Here is a 12072-nt window from a genome sequence, read left to right as displayed (position 1 = left end):
AACAACCCAACGTGACTGCAAGTTCTTGGGCCAAGGAATGTGACTATGGGTAATTTCACTAACTAAATCCTTTAAAAAAAAAACCAAAAACCTTCTGGGATTGAAAATCTAAGAGAAAAGGGAGGAGCAGAAAATTTGTAATGTTTGCAAGAGGACATTTCTGAGCAGTTACCAATTTAAGCCTCCATTATTTGCCACTAATTACTACACAAGGCTGTTAAATATTTAGCAGAAGTTTGTTTAATTGCATTTGACTCGGAAGAGGTTGCCTGAATATGGCTTGAGAGTCAAGAGTCGGTTGTGTGCACCAAGAGCCAGGCAGAGAGAAAATTCGTATTTGCCCAAGATGAACACATTACAGTGTCAGACAAGCTGCCTTTTTCCTTCCTTCCACAGATTTATTTATCTTTAAGGTATCTAAAATTAGAGCACGAAGAAGGGGCGCTGTTCACGGATGTAAAATTGGAAGGAGGTCATTCTTAACCTTGTTTACAGATGTTCTAGTTTAGAAAGCACCAGTGTGATAAATTAAACATTACAGGGGGAAAAATTAAAGCTTAGCAACAACTGGCACATGGACACATCTGTCTGTGAAGCACTGACTTAATCCCTGAATATCTTATTAGACTGTATTGCTATCAAAGCCTTCTGTCCCACAATACGCTGGGATCCTGCAATTCCAGAATCTTTAAGCTCCAGGCTCTCTTTCACTTTTGCTGGTTTTGTACAGTTTGATTTAAATTTCATGTTGGCTCCCTCCATGTAAACAGGTAACTCAATTCATTGTTTTCTTTTAAAATCAACTTTATACTTTTAATACATATCCAGAGGCCATTTTGCTCTTTTTCGCCTATTCTTCCAATTCGGCACTTTTTTGTCCTCAGTGTAGTTGAGAGTGCCTGCTATTATCAGTTCCAAAAAGGGAAATTTTCTAGCCTGTCAGGTTGCAAAACAGATAGAGATCAGCTAGTGACTGAAATTTTACTATCATTTTTAAGCTCATACTAAAAAAATGAAATGGCTACAATGTTAACATTTCCCACATATGACTCATCAGTAGTCTTTGTTGTTTTGAAGCTGGTGGATCAGAATGGCTTGTTCTATTTCTCTGTAAATGTTTAATTGTCAAAATACTAGAAATTGTTCTACATTAACAATTTGGATATGGCATTATTTTAAAAATTAGTCTTTGCTTAGGCTTCTGAAGACTCACATTAGGCTAAGGCTAGGCTAATTAGGTGGGTATTCTTGTGACATTGTTAACCACCATAGGCTTTCCCAGCTTGGTTTGATGTTGTAAAAAAGAGGACCTGTGGTGAAAATAGGCTTTTTTTGAACTGACTCCCCAGCTGCCTGCCCAGCCTGATGGATCTTCCGCCCCCCAAATGACTTGGAGTCCTACACAGTCTCCGCCCTCTGTGGCTCTCAGCCTGACTCATGCTTACTCTCTCCCTCTGGAGCCCATCACTCTCGTCTAACCTACTCCTCCTCATCACTCCAGCACCAGGCAAGTGTGACTCCTCTGAGAATTAAGCCCACAGCCTCTCAGGAAGTGAGACACCCTTTCTCTGAGGCCCATAGCACACTGTCCTCCCTGTAGTTGGTGAGGGCCATGATGGTGAGCATCCGTCATCCATGCAGCTGGCTCAGCCCAGGGATTAGAATACAGCAACCAGCACCACGCAACAATTGCTTCATGCCCAAAGCCAGCTTAGCCACTGGAGTGGCTGTAAGACCTTGAAAGTTGGCTTAAACTCTCTGAGACTCATTTCTTCATCTATAAAATGAGATATTGGAACAGATGCTACTAGGACCCTCCCAGCTCTGAAACCATTTCTTTGATTCTCTGATGCATTACTTACAGGTATAGTTGACTCCTGCTATTGAATCCAGACCAGCAAATTAAGGATGGTGGCTCTGCAGTGCATTCAAAGTAGATAGTTGTTTCCATACCCTAAATATTGATTTCCAGAGTTTAATATTTGGGTCCCTTTATACTTTATTAGATTGCAAATATTCCTAAAGCAATATTGGTTAATTGCCACTAAAATGCACCACCTTTGTTCATTTATGGTACATGGAAAGTCTTAGTAAATTGCTGAATGAGTGGACATTTTTGGAGAGACTCTATTCTTTACACAAGGAATGCCATTTGTTATATATCTCAAAGAGTCTTTTCCACAATTTCTTGACAATGGCTCATTCTCACCCATTGATTGTATTTAAAATTCCATGTAATATAGTTCCATGTGTATATATGTGTCCCTTTTGCTATAATTTTTTTTTTTTTAATTTGGTGAGGGAGATACCTCTTAGACTGAAGACTTAAGTAGTATACTCAAGCATGGTACAGCAAGCTCAATGTGTTTTCAAAACCTGTAAGGCAGTGGTCTTCAATTGGAGGTGATTGCTTTTCCCACCAGGGGCTGTTTGGCAATGTCTAGAGACATTTCTGGTTGTCATGACTGGGAAGGTGCCATTGGCATGTTGTCCATAGAGGTGAAGAATACTCCTAAACATCCTCCAGTGCACAGGACAGGCCCCCAGAACAAAGAATTGTCTGGCCCAACATGTCAATAGTGCTGAGGTTGGGAAACTCTGTTGAAAGGCAAGTTCCACTGGCCTTCTAGAATCTATTTAGTTTTTATAATAATTAAGAAATAACTTACATCATCTTTTGGGTTAGGAGATAGAAGAACTTTATACTACAGATATATGGTCAAGGTCTTCGGAACATAAATTCGTGAACGTGGCAATGTCCACGTGGTTCAGGGTATCTCAGACCACCTTTTTCTAGGCTTATTTAGCATGACTGTCCAGAGATAAACAACAAAAATGTCGTTCAGTGAGGTCTATTAGAATGAGGAATCATTTCCTATGGGAGATGTGATAGGAGCTTCATTACCAGAACCATTTAAAACTGGCCTGGAGTATAAACTTTATAAAACAATTCTGTTCCAGCAAGGGGGCAAACTAAATAACCTAAAAGTTCTTTTCTGTCTTTAATATCTTATATTTTTCTGATCACTTCTGATGATGCCATTTCACCTTTTGCTTTAATATAGCTTAGAGTCATCCAGAAAATGCTTTGAGATGTCAGGCCAAGCCTATGTGAACTGTTAAATGTCAAAAGAAAATGCATCAGTGTCTCTGTAAGTTCATGGTGATGACATTACCATATGAAAAAATAAAAGAAGAAATTCTGTCAGTGCAAACATGATCATAAATGCTTCACTCATGGCATTAAAGAGAGGACCAAAAGCCTATCATGACAGACAGTTTCGGAAATGCCATTGCTATGTCAAAATAAAGGAGTAGAACCTCATTTTAGTAAATTCTACCAAAGTAAAAATTATGAGTCAACTTCCCTGGCTGTGAAAATCTATTATATGAATATGTTTTTTAGATTCTCAAAGCACTTTAGGAAATATTATATATTGTCTTTTAAAGAATATTCATTAAAATATAACATACCTCACAAAAACGTACTTACTCACATATATGTGCCTGATGTTTACCAGGTAAGGTCCATGAAAACACAAGTACCCAAAATTTCTCCAGCCAGGAAGTATATAGTTTGTGGATAATGGAGACTTCAGGGTGGCAAAATGGGGTCTGATTTGTACTTTTGGATGATTTGGGTCTTCAGTGTAATTTTTAGAACACTCCTAATGGTACTTTCAGAGCTGTAGCAATTTACTTTTAATTAATTTAAAATTATGAGTACTTTTGTAATTGTGTGGACTCTGAAAATGTTAATTTATTACGTTCATATCCCGTTAACCTTATTAAGACGTTTAAAGGCTGCCCTTTGCCTTGTTTTTTTTCTGTAACGTGTGGGGGAAATAACCCAGTATCCTGTCATCATTAGCTGCATACACTTTTAAAACTATTTTACTACAAAAGAAGTTGGGAATGAAAAAGAGAGAGGGTGGAAATGAAAAAATCTTGATTAGAAAGTATAATTTAATAGAACATGTATTGAACCAAATGTATTGATTAATGTAGAAGATATAGTACTTATATTGATTCAAACCAGAGATTTAGTACTAAAAGCTCTAAGCCAAAAAGCTGTTGCAGATTGCTACAAAAGTCAGTTTAATGCTGTCCTTGAGAACGCCTTCACAAAGAAATTCTTCTAATGTTTGAGGACTAGGTAGAATGCGGTATATGTCAGTTTGATCCCGGAGGGTTTTATTTTGTACTCTAATAGCTGTTACGAGCCTACATTATATCCAAGGAGTAATTTTCCTTAGGGGTGCCCGGCTCGCTTTGTGTCAATATTCTAGCATTTTAAGTCACGTACAGTATATGCTTCTGGGAACAGGGAAGGAGCCAGCCAGACTCATAATGGTCTGCATTCATTAATAAAGGCAGAAGCTTCTGTCCCTCCATTGCCCACTACAGGGATGCCTCTTTGGCCTTCAGGGACCCGTACAGACACATTTAAAGAAAGCTTTATTTTGAGTGGGCAGGAGATGAAATGTGGGACTTGCAGGCATTTCCTAAGTCAGCTATATGCCCGAGCACAGGGGTGACCTTAATGGGTCAAAGAAGAATGCAGGTCAAAAGACTTATTATCCAGCCTGTTGGAAACCAATTGCTTTTGTTTAAAAAAAATAAAAAAGCAATAGTGCTTTAAGGTGGACGGTAATGTAGAATTCTGTTTGCAGCCTGTAACTGCACGACCGCACGTGTACTGGAATATGCTTCTAGAAAAATAAGAGCATACAGATTATCCATAGTGTTTACAGATAAAGGTCCAATGCTAGTGGTAAAAGGGAGGGTAATATAATTAGTTAATCAGTGATGATTGATTACGGATGTTTGCGTTCTTCAACTAAAGAAAAAAGACCATGCTGCCGTGGTGCTGTCACCATCTGTTGAAAGAAACAGCCACATTTAATCTTTATATTTCTTTTATTTCTTCCCGCCTTGCATTGTTGCAGAGCCGCAATTGCCTCCTATTTCATCGGGTTGGAAAACATCTCATTTAAATTGAATACAACTGCAGTTTAAATTCGGGATTCTAATGGCAGAGTGAATTAGTGGAACGTGTATTATTTATTTATTTTTTCTTTCCTTTTTAAAGTAGCATGCTGGCTCTTTTTCTTAGTTTTAAAAGCTTGTCGGAATTTGGTGGAGACTAAGGGCTATAAATAGACAAGTCATGGTAAAAGTGATTAACATCTTTGAATCAACAAATCTCACAAAACTTCCATTCAAACGCAGTTTTCATTTTTATTACCATCACTACTTAACATTTTGCTGATGCCAAGAGAGGGTTACAGAGCACAGACGAAACGTGGTCTCGGCCAAAGTATTGGACGAGTGAGGGCAATCTGTGGACACAAGTTCTGGAGGTGGGGACTTAATTTCTCAACCCTGGGAAGGTAGATTCACCCTGGCTTTTCTCCAAAGCTTAATTTCATCATTATTATAGGTGCAAATATTCAGATTCACACCAAGATCGCAGGCAAATGGGATAGCTGGCCCAAGGTGAACAGTTTTGGGGGATTGTGGGTTTTTATTTTTATTTAAAAATATTTTACTTGGATTGCATTTTAAATAGGATTAAACCATTTGACCAGTAAATGTGGTCAGCTCTCAGAAAGGAGGAGGCTGAATTAATCATTTGTTAGAATGCCAAGCCCAAAATGAGAATTCCAGTCTTGTAAAATGAAAGGCATCTCATATTTAAAAAGAAATACATAGTGCTAGAAGGGAATTTATAAGGTCCTCATCTGTTTTTTAGCTTTCTAAGTTTAATTTCACATTTATAGAGAAAAAAAGATAGAGCGCACTCTTTCCGAATGGGGCCCTTTACGGTAAAGAGAGTGTTTTTTTGAAACCTGGCTATAACGGTATCTACCTAGATGGATTGTCTCCTAAGCTTTAAGGTGTGTTGTGGATTTGATTTTTTTTTAACACAAACCCCCCTCGTGTAAAACAACTGTTCATAACTGGGATTAATGGTTTGCAATTTTCAGTTACTTAGACTTGGGGTCTCCAAGAGATGGCTTTTTGCAGAGTAGAATATGGCTCTCTGTGGGATTACAGAAGTTTTCTTCTCTTCCTACTTCCTTTTCTGTCATCACCCACCTACCCCCGTCCATGCTGCACTGATGTTCTCCTCAATTATGTAAAACACTTTCCCTTCATTGGAACAGATATTTTTTCTCATAACCTGTCATTGCATTAAAGTACTTTGGGGACTGTGAATTGCTGTGTAAAATTGGTGAGATTACCCACTGCTTTGTTCTAGTGTAGTGGTTTCCTCCAGACCTAAAGAGCAGAAAATTCTTACACGAGGAGGCTGCTTGCGGACGACCTGGCAGCGTTTTCTCCTCTCGGTGCATCCACGTTGTGCTGCAGTGACTCAGGACTGGCTCTGTGGGATGGCAAGGAGCCAGGGCAGGAGCGAGCCGCGCTCGGAGCCACCCTCTCTTTGTGCTTAGTGCCCCTCCTGTCTAGTTTTCATCTTTCCCACTTCTTGTCTCTCTTTCTAAAGAAATGATGTCTATGATTTTAAAAACACACAAAATACATGGAAGGCTCCTATGAAGCAACTTCTTGTTTCTCTTATCAGAAGATCTTCAGTGAAGTCTAGAGACTGACACTCCGCATCTCTTCTCTCCAACCCCGAAAGCCAATCCAATAACCTGTGCAGCTCCGACCTCCATCCTTCCTTCAGAAGATGAAATTAGGCCATTTGTATTTTCAGTGACTCAGAACACAGTGTGGGGATGGGGAACAGACACATCCCAGGATCCTCAAAGGTGACGAGGGCAAGCCTTTGAGGACTGGATCAGAATCATCTGGGTTTCTTTTTTTTTTTTTTTTTTTTAATGCAAGTGTGCGCATTCCCCAAGACCATCTAGGAATATGCGCCCTTCCCACCTTGAGAGTCCTTGCCAATGGTGGACGCCATGACTAGCGGGACCCTTTCCTAGCCCTCAGTTGAGCTGGAGCAAAAGAAAGAAAAAACAAATGACAGTAAGTGATCTCAGTGGTGTGCAGGCATCTCCACACCAAGAGGACTTTCTGCCTTTGCCATTTTTCATGCCGCATTTCCCATTTAGACATTATTTATATTGGTGCTCTTCATTTTTGTATAAGCTTGAATTTCACAAGCCATACTCTTGTTCTTCTCTCAAATGATTTATATTCTTCTCTCTTAATATGCAAAGCATAACTGCTTTATAGTAACGACTTCAATCTGTTGCAATAGGTGAATCAGATGTATTTGTTCATTTCTTTGCACCTCTGAAGAGACTTGTATGGCTTTGGTTTAGGATGAAAGTATCCAAGACACAACTATTGCCAACTCTTATGGCCAATTTGTGTTAGGTCCTTGTTTTGCAATATCTCAATGTAAGTACATATAAAAACACGGGAGAGATTGCAATATATCTCCTTTGATTAACCTAGAATCCTATTGAAAGTGGAATGTCTATTGTAAGCACTTAAACATTTAAAGATAATGTTATTAAACTGGTTTCTTTTTTATTTTGTTATAAAAAAAATTACGCATCCTTCTGTCAGTGTCATATCATTTAGGTAACTATTGTCATAACTTGTATTTATTTTTTTTAGTTATTTTGTTTTTTTTTAAATAAAAAATCTTTCTGTAAGATCAAACTTGACTCTTTGAGATAGCAAATGGTATGAGCAAGTCTATACCATATATTTTGAGCAATTGAACTTTTTTATTGTTTATAACCTCTCTGATCATGATTGTGTTGATTTTCAAGGGAAGTTTTTAGTCTCATCAGTATTTTGATTACCCTGTCTATCTATTGGTGAAAAATAATTTTCAGAAGTATTTAAAATCAGTACAAAGAAAAAAGAGTTGGCATAAAACTAGTCTGCTCCTGAATGTGCTTTTAGGCTAATACTACTAAGAAGAAAAATAAATCCAGCTTATCTTTCACTGAATTAATAAAAAATAGATATGTTTTAAATAAGGAAGGGTGAAATAATGTTCCTCATTATTATTATTTGTTGTCAGTCTTTTTAAAAAATGGGCTAAGTTGGAACTAGGGAACAGAAGACCTGGGTCCTCCTCCCAGGTCTCCCGTCTCCCTCCCTGGCGCTCTCAGCCCTGACTGGGCAAATGTCAGCAGCCAAGCCTCTGGTCATTCAGCCCGTATTCACTGAGTAGGCATTTTGCTGGTGGTTGTGGAGGATGAAAAGCTAACAAGGATCTCTAAGACAAAGCCCTCTGTTTAAAAAACTTCCATAGCTCCTCTTCCCCTACAAGACAAAGTCTTAGCAAGGTACAGAAGGCTCTTTATAATCTGGCCCCAGACTACCCTCCATCTTTATTTCTCATCAGTACTCTTGATTCTAAGACTCTCTAGAAGACTCCAACTGATCTGAGTGAGTTGCAGGTCCACGAACATACCTCGCACGTTCTTGCTTCTTTGCCTTTACCCACGTGAGTCTCTTGGTCTGGAGGGCCCTCCCTGCATCCCAAATGTCTTCTCATGTTTCCAGCCTCAACTAAAATGTTGCTTGTTACCTCCACTGCAAAGCCTTCCCCAAAGGCTAGGCAGGGTGAGGTATAGTCATGACATTTCTGTGTTCATTTCTAATACAATCCTGCCATGTTGCTTTACCGTTATGTGCCCACACATCTTTCTTCTTTAGACTGTGCACACTTGGAAGACATGAAGGCAGGGACCTCCTTTTCCCTTCAATAGCCCTTGCCTAGCTAGTCAGTCATTCTGTTGGCCAGATCCTCTTGACCAAGCACTGTGATGCTGTGGGCTGTGGCAGGTGGTGATACAAGTGTTCAACAGATGCTTGTGAAGGAACAAAGAAATGAATGAACACCAGAATTACTGACATAGGGAGAGAGCCAGGCCTGCATAACCAGAAGACAAGACCTAAGATACATACAATAAGAGCAGTATAAAGTACAGTGGGAAATCAGAGAAGGGCGAAATCAGTTTTAGACGGGATGAGCATGGAAATGGTAGTATTTTGAGCCAGGCTGAAGGTTCTGATCAGAGGGATAGAGGGTGTACAAGGTGAGAGGTGGGAGAACATGGCTCAGGGGAAGTGCAGAGGAGGGAAAGTAGAAATCAGTCCATCTCCAGGCTTATGCTTGGAATGAATGCCCCGTGGGTCTGTGACCATCCCCCACGCAGGCCACAAGCACAGGTCTGGGGCCTGCCTGCCCAGTTTCCACCCTCAGGGCCTGGCTTGCAGTTATAAGTTGCCCAGGTATCCCAGTTGCCCTCTCACAATATGGAAACAGGTTGGTCACTCAGAAAGGGGACATGCTGTGTGGATGGAGAGGAGACTACCAAAATACAACAAAAGCTGCCTCGGCTGGGGAGGGGGATTGGCTGCAGGCTGCCGTAATCTGCTCCTCAGCCAGGTGGCACAGCCCTGAGGCCACCCCCAGGAAGGGAGCTGGAGAAGCTTCCTGTGGATTGTTGGCCAGGCAGTTCTTGCCTTTAAAGCCTATATTCAGGGACAGATAGAGCCTCTGCTGTTAAGACATTCACCATCTAGGAGGATTAGAACAAAAGCATTTGTAATCAATGGAAATAATACACAGATAAATAAAACTATTAAAATAGTGCTACCCTGGTCTTTGAAAAATGGGTTTTATTTTGATAAGAAGAGATGATGGAAGGTGGGAGAGTATTCTGGAAAAGCATAGCAGAGACAGAGAGAAGGAAGGTAGGGGCCCATCACCTCACCTCACCTCTGCCCCTGGCCATGCCTCTCCCTCCTGGTACAGTTCAGTGGGGGCAATGAGGAGTCAGGGCCCCCATCAGCACCTCTTGATCAGGGTACAGAAACACAGTGTTCATGTGACTATAAACCTATCAGCATTTATAGATACTTGGTCTGATGAAAATACAATCACTTAAGTTTTTTTTTCCCCCTCTTTCTTTTTTATTACAGAATCATACGATGACCCAACACAGCAGTTAGTGCAAGAATGGTCTCTCAAGGAGAATTACTTTTGTGGCACAAAAAGGGAACATGTTTTACTCTTTGCACGAAACTTTCATTGTTAATGTATATTATTCAGAAACATTGTATTGTACCATAAAACTTGTATTATCAAAACTGTTGGATGTTCATGTGTTTGAACTTTCGAGCACCGGAGATGCTCATGTGTTTGAACTTTCGAGCACCGGATAGACTCCTTGTATATAAAGTGTTGCACATGTATTATGTCGTCTGATACTAAAATGGTCTTATAAAGACAAGTGGACTTGGGCCCTATTCAGGCAAGATTAAAAAAGAAATGTGAGCAAAATGGCTTAAGAGAAAGTATTTTCAAGGAAGACAGATGAAAACAACTCTGTTACACATGAGATGATGTTTGGACTTCCTTTTATTTACACGTAAGCCTAGAATTTCTCTTTTGGTATATCAACGGTTAAATCCAAGACTATTTTTTATTGCTGAAGATTCTTGCAAACCATGAAGAGATGTTCTTCCAGAACAGAACCCCACAGCTGGATAAGGCCCATATATATATTTGTAAGCCTTGCAGTGTGACAGGTAGCATCACTATATATGCAATAGTTGTTATGTAGACTGTCAAAGAATTTTTTTTTTCCTGGATACATTTGAGGCTTTGAGTGTTCAAGGTTTTCTTTAATGATTTCACACAGCCAAATTCTTGAATCAGTTGAACTAACCTGTATGTTACTGTTATTAATGTTTACTCTGCGGTCTGAACCTGGAGATTACTGGAATTGTTTTCCAAGAGGAAATAAATTCAGTTTACCATTAGGTATGAGTGTATTTGTGTGTTTTCTTTTTCTAGTTGCTCTACCATTAAAAAGACCTAATTGCCTGCACCCTTGGAAATGAAATCTGCTCTTGAGCATATCACAGGCGTAACCTCAATCATATTTAACCTTTTCTCACTGGGCCCAGTGCATCTGGGAGGAGAGTTGTCATCCTGCCTGGGGAAGGAATCAGACCCAATATACTTCTGCTCTCTCAGATACTACCAGGTCACATTGTACTGGAGGATTCTGACATCACAGATGGATGTGATGGCTGTTTTCTGCATAATTTGCAGCCCAATTCATGTCATGCTGTGCAAATCTGAACTCAAAGTAGATGGCTGCAATTTGAGAGGCAGTTTGGCTTATGTGTACTTAAGAAGCAGCTTTGTTCATTCAGAAGACAAAGCACAGAGCAGGGAGCCGGGCTGCTGTTAGTTCTAGCTCTGGCACTGACTCCCAGTGTGGTCTTCTCCAAATCACTCCACCTCCTGGCCTTGGTCCCCCCAGCCAGGGGAGGTCACGCAGCTTGGTCATCGGACTTCACACAGGCGTGGGTGTCTCTGGAAGATGGCTGGCACCACAGCCTGCCACAAAACGGTGAATGAATACGAGCTCTAATTTCAGAGCCTTTTTTTTTTTGTTTGAAAGAAGAGAATAGCAATGTGTAAACTGAGTCCTAATATACATGTTTAGTCAAAATTGGTAAGTATACACCTGATACAATGGACAACTTTCAACCACATCATGTTTAAAATATTTCACTCACTATGACTCTTTTGACCTCTTTGAAACACTGAGGACCTCAAGCAGATCTTTAAGCCCTAAACAAGTGCGAGTTCTTGCAGCACTTTTTTGCTGGGGAAACTCAAGTGTGTACTGATTCACTTTATTGTGACCACCTGTCACTAGGGGACCCCCCCCCCCCCACTGAAACCCAGATTACCGGCACCACAAAGCGTAATCCTCACCCCACGGTTCTCAAACTTTAGCCTGCATCAGGATCACATGGAAGGCTTGTTCCGTCACAGGGTGGGACCCGATGCCCAGAATTGCTAATTCAGTTGGTCCAGGGTGGGGCTCAAAATTTTGCAGTTCTAAGAAGTTCCCGGGTGATGCTGATGCTTCTGGTGTGGGGGGCTGCACTTTGAGAACCACCGCTCTACCCTATTTGCAAGTTAGTTGAATGCATTAAATGTACATAACCATGCAGAGTGCTGGCAAATTATACTGCTTCTTTTGCTACCAATAAAAAAAAAAAAGCTTGGTCAAATTTTAAGATCATTCCAAAACAAGTACCTCATAG

General features: G+C 40.3%; 1 protein-coding gene across 6 annotated transcripts in view; it reads left to right on the top strand.

Annotated features, from left to right (window-relative positions):
• ZNF521 (zinc finger protein 521) overlaps positions 1-10769 on the top strand; it is a 276035-nt gene extending 265266 nt beyond the window's left edge. For 5 of the 6 annotated variants that reach the window (XM_087439087.1, XM_014780260.2, XM_014780259.2 and 2 more), the window contains one exon: positions 9925-10769. In XM_087439087.1, the coding sequence (XP_087295213.1) occupies positions 9925-9954 (30 nt within the window). In that variant the 3' untranslated portion in view covers positions 9955-10769. Of the gene's footprint in view, positions 1-6589; positions 6818-9924 lie in introns of those variants that run through there. The other variant, XM_087439084.1, reaches the window with a different exon arrangement.
• Positions 10770-12072: the final 1303 nt, after the last annotated feature.

This window comes from Ceratotherium simum, chromosome 14, assembly GCF_057802395.1.
Source record: "Ceratotherium simum simum isolate JZ-2026a chromosome 14, ASM5780239v1, whole genome shotgun sequence".
In the NCBI taxonomy this organism is placed as follows: Eukaryota; Metazoa; Chordata; class Mammalia; order Perissodactyla; family Rhinocerotidae; genus Ceratotherium; species Ceratotherium simum.
This window is presented reverse-complemented; position numbering and strand designations above follow the sequence as displayed.